At 46.9% G+C, this 4,294-nt stretch overlaps 1 protein-coding gene across 1 annotated transcript; it reads right to left on the bottom strand.

The window, feature by feature from the left end:
- Window positions 1-3,428: 3,428 nt before the first annotated feature.
- Window positions 3,429-3,809, bottom strand: PUNSTDRAFT_68469 (uncharacterized protein; the record flags this gene model as incomplete). The annotated part of the gene is made up of 1 exon (XM_007384121.1): window positions 3,429-3,809. A coding segment is annotated over one exon (381 nt), but the record flags the coding sequence as incomplete, so codon positions are not given.
- Between the last annotated feature and the right edge of the window lie 485 nt (window positions 3,810-4,294).

Raw genomic sequence — 4,294 nt, 5'->3', positions numbered from 1 at the left:
CGTTATCTTCTTGTCATGCCTGACAGTCATCGGCCCGTTCGTTTCTTCGAGTCATGTCACTATTTTCGTCGTCGTTTCTCGGCTTGACAGTACAGTGCCATAAGCCGAAGTGCTTCTTGAGGCGGTCCAACTGCGCTTTTGTTGTTGCTGTGAAATTCCTTGACCAGTTCCATAGCATGTCCCATGCGCGATAAGGGTATCCATTCATTCTCTGAGTCAGGATAGCCCTTCCATTTCACGCAGTACGCATAGCCTCTTCCTTGGCGTCTTGATTTGGTGATCGTTTCTATCTCATATTCTTCTTGTCCGTCTATGAGATCCGGTGGCGGTTTCTGGTGTGACTCGCCGTATTCTTTCGTCCGCGTGTACGGTGTTAGAAGCGATGCATGAAACACAGGATGTATCTTCCATGTCCTGGGTAGTTTCAGCTTGAATGCACCGGTTCCTACTTCGTCTTCTATCTTGAACGGCCCGAATCGCTTTGGTGCCAGCTTGGCTGTTGGGTAATTGTTCTTGAGGTTCTTCCCTTCAAGCCATACTTCGTCGCCTTTCTTGAAATGCGGTCCTGTGATCCCGTGTATCGATTCTTTCAATTGAATCGAGTCAGCCGCTATCTTCATTGCTGCTTGTGCTTCTTGTCGTGCGTCGTTTATTTGCTTTATCCTGTCTTCTGCCGACTGCATATTGCCCTGTGCCCTGAAGGCTGTCGGCCATTCTGGTTTCCTGCCATTCAGTATTTCAAACGGCGACTTCTTCGTTATTGCATGCTCTTTGATGTTGTGTGACAGTTCCGCGTATGGTAGTAGCTCTACCCAATTGTTCTGGTTTCGGTTGCAGAACACCCGCAGGTATTGTTCCAGTTCTTGATTCAGTCTTTCGACCGCTCCGTTCGTTTGAGGGTGATATGCCGTGGATAATGCCGACCTGACTCCCATTCCGGTAAGTATACTCTTCATAACTCTTGATGCGAATTGCGGTCCCCTATCCGAGATGATCTTCTTGGATATTTCTCTTTGGCTGAATACTCTTCGCAGTATGATTTCCGCCGTTTCATCCGCATTTATCGTCTTCGTGCACGGTTCTACAATCATGCTTTTGGATAGATGATCTGTGATAACACAGATTGAATCTTTCCCTTTGCATGACGGTAAGTCCGTTACAAAGTCGATATTAATGGTGTGAAATGCGTACTCAGGTATCTCCGTCGGGTGTATCGGTTCCTTGGTCGGGTTGTTCCTGATTTTCGTTTCTTGACATGTTGCACATCCGTCAACGTATTTCTTGACAAACATCGACATCCCTGGCCACCAGTAGTTCCGCTGTACTAGTTCCATCGTCTTGTATCTTCCTGGGTGTCCTCCTATCTTTGAGTCGTGGTATTCTTTCACGATGTCTCGTCGTAATTCTTCGTCTTTCGGTATGTATACCTTTCCTCTGTAAAGGATTATACCGTCTTCGGTGTTCCATTCCTTCATGCCTTTTGCGAGGCTTTCTGATCCTGCGGCCTTGATCGTTTCTATCGCTTTCGTTACTTCTTCGTCGTATTTGTCGTTTCTTCTGATGCGCTGTTCCCAGTCATCGTCTTCGTTCTTTATCCGTATTTTCCTGATGATCATCCGCTGCTTGTCATCGTGCTGTCTTCTTCCTATAATTCGTGCCTTGAACATCGTCGTCGGTAGGAGTATCACATCCTTGTTGTCATCTTCTACTCCTGTCTTGTGGTCTTCTCGTCTTGATAGTTCGTCGGCCTTGTTCGTCTTCCCGGGCTTGTGCACTAGTTCAAAATCGAACCTAGTGAGAAACTGCGCCCATCGTGCTTGCCTTCTTGATAGTTTCTGCGATTTCTGAAAGTACTCCAGGTTCTTGTGGTCTGTCCATATTTCAATCTTGTACTTGCATCCTTCTAGGTAATGCCTCCATGCTTCCAGCGAATTGATTATCGCGAGCAGTTCCTTGTCGTGGACATCGTAATTTCGTTCCGTTGGTGTGAGCGATTTTGAAATGTATGCAACGGGGTGCCATAGGTCGTCATCCATCAGTTGAGAGAGGACTGCACCATAGGCATAATCCGACGCATCACATTCTATCCTCATTGGTCTGTCGGGGTCCGGCATAGCGAGCATTGGTGTCTTGACGAATTGGTTCTTTAATTCTTCAAATGCTTGCTGGCATTCCTCCGACCAGTTCCATTCTTTATCCTTCTTGGTGAGTTCATGCAGTGGTCTTGCAATCTTGGAAAATCCTTCAATGAATCGTCGGTAAAAGTTGCAGAATCCGAGAAACGCTTGTACTTGTTTCACCTTCTGCGGTACCGGCCATTCCATGATTCCCTTCACCTTGACAGGATCCATGGCGATATGTCCTTGCTTGATGATAAGTCCGAGATACTCGATCTCTTCCTTCTCGAATTCGCACTTTTCGGGTTTAACGAAGAGATCGTGTTCTTGAAGTATCTTGAGGACCTTCTTCATCACTTCTTTGTGTTCGTCCTTTGTTTTCGTGAATACCAAAATATCGTCCAGGTATACCGCTACCACTCCTTGGTTTATCAGCGGTTCAAATAGTTCGTTCATCATTCGTTGGAATGTTGCTGGCGAGTTGCATAAACCGAAGTACATGACTAACGGTTCATACAATCCCTTCGGTGTCGAGAATGCGGCTTTCCATTGGTCTCCGTCCTTGATCAGGATGTTGTTGTATCCCCAGCGTAGATCCAGCTTGGAATAGTACTTTGCATCCTTGAGTCGGTCTACCAATTCTTGAATCAATGGTAGTGGAAACGCATCCTTGACCGTGTGTTCGTTCAGGTATCGATAATCTTGTGTCGGCCGCAGCTTCCCGTCTTTCTTCCCTACAAAGAAGAACGGCGATGCTTGCGGTGATTTCGATGGCCGTATGTATCCTTTGTCCAGCTGTTCCTTAATCCAGTTGTCCAATTCATTCCGTTCCATGCCGAATAGCGGGTATGCCTTGGCCGATTTCGGTTTGAATGACTCCTTCAGGTTAATCTCGTGGTCCCATGGTTTCGGCTTTGGGAATCGTTCCGATTTCTTCTTGTCAAAAACGTCGAGATATTCGTGGTATTCCGTGGGTATCATTTCTTCCGTGGTCTTTTCCTTCTTGTCTTTGCTCGCTTCTTGCGCCAATTTCTGCGCCATATTTGAGTACTTCCTGTCGTTTCGTTCCTGTAATTCTTTAATCGTTAGCACCTGCATTTTTCGTACCTTCATTTCTTCAATCGCGTATTGTATCATTTCTTCTTCGTCATCTTCATCCTCTTGGATGGATACTGGTGCTTCGTACTTCTTGACTTCCTTGTCAGTTCTTAACCGTCGAACCCTTGTCAAAGCTCCCTTGATGTCTTGTATGAGATCATGGTTTGCTTGGATGGTTATGGGCGGTTTCGTGCGGCATTCTTCCGGACACCTCGTCATCTTGATGGTGTACCGTTTCCAATCAATTTCGGGGTTGTGTTCAATCAGCCAGTCCGTTCCTAAGACTACGTCGGTATTCCCGATATCCCCGACGTAGAATCTGTTCTTCTCCTTGTGTATGTTGCCTTGACCATCATCTATTTCCAGGATGAGGTCCGTCTTGTACTTGCAGACATACGTTGCTTCGTTAAATCCTTGCATCTTGAATGGTTTATCAACGCGATCAAACCATATTGCGTTTTTCAACACAAATTGCTGATTGATGACTAGACCCGTCGCACCGGAGTCTATCAAAACATTCGCAGCAGCCCTTTTCGTGCCTCGTTGGACGGTTCCTTTTATCTCAATGGAGGGAGCATTCAACCGGTGAATCATCCCAACTTCCATTGTCTCGTCCTTTAATACATCATATCGGTTCCTCGAGGCAAAACGTCCTTCCGGTCTTTGAGCGGCTGCCCTCAAAGACCGGTTCCAAAATCCTCCTGTATCATCATTAGAGCTTGACCTTTATCTTCGTCGGTCATAGCCTCTAGCATTTCCTTGAGTCCTTCTTGAGAGAACTGCATTCTTGCGCGCATCGTTCCTCCTCTTCCTCGGCTTTTCCATCCTCCTCGGCCTCTTCCGGAATTCCCTGCTGTCGGACACTCCCGTGATAGATGCCCCGCCTTGTGACACTTGTAGCACAGTCCTTCCTTAATGTGCCTTTCACGCTCGGCTTGCGACATTCGTTGGAAACGCGGTTGGAACTTAACCGCGTCAACGTCCATTGGTTCTCCATAATTGTAGGGTTGCCATGTCGTCGCCGTCGAGTACATCTTCGGTACGTCGCTGAACTGCGATTGTACTTGGTCCGGGTATAT

This window comes from Punctularia strigosozonata (genome assembly GCF_000264995.1).
Source record: "Punctularia strigosozonata HHB-11173 SS5 unplaced genomic scaffold PUNSTscaffold_7, whole genome shotgun sequence".
Taxonomy (NCBI): Eukaryota; Fungi; Basidiomycota; class Agaricomycetes; order Corticiales; family Punctulariaceae; genus Punctularia; species Punctularia strigosozonata.
This window is presented reverse-complemented; position numbering and strand designations above follow the sequence as displayed.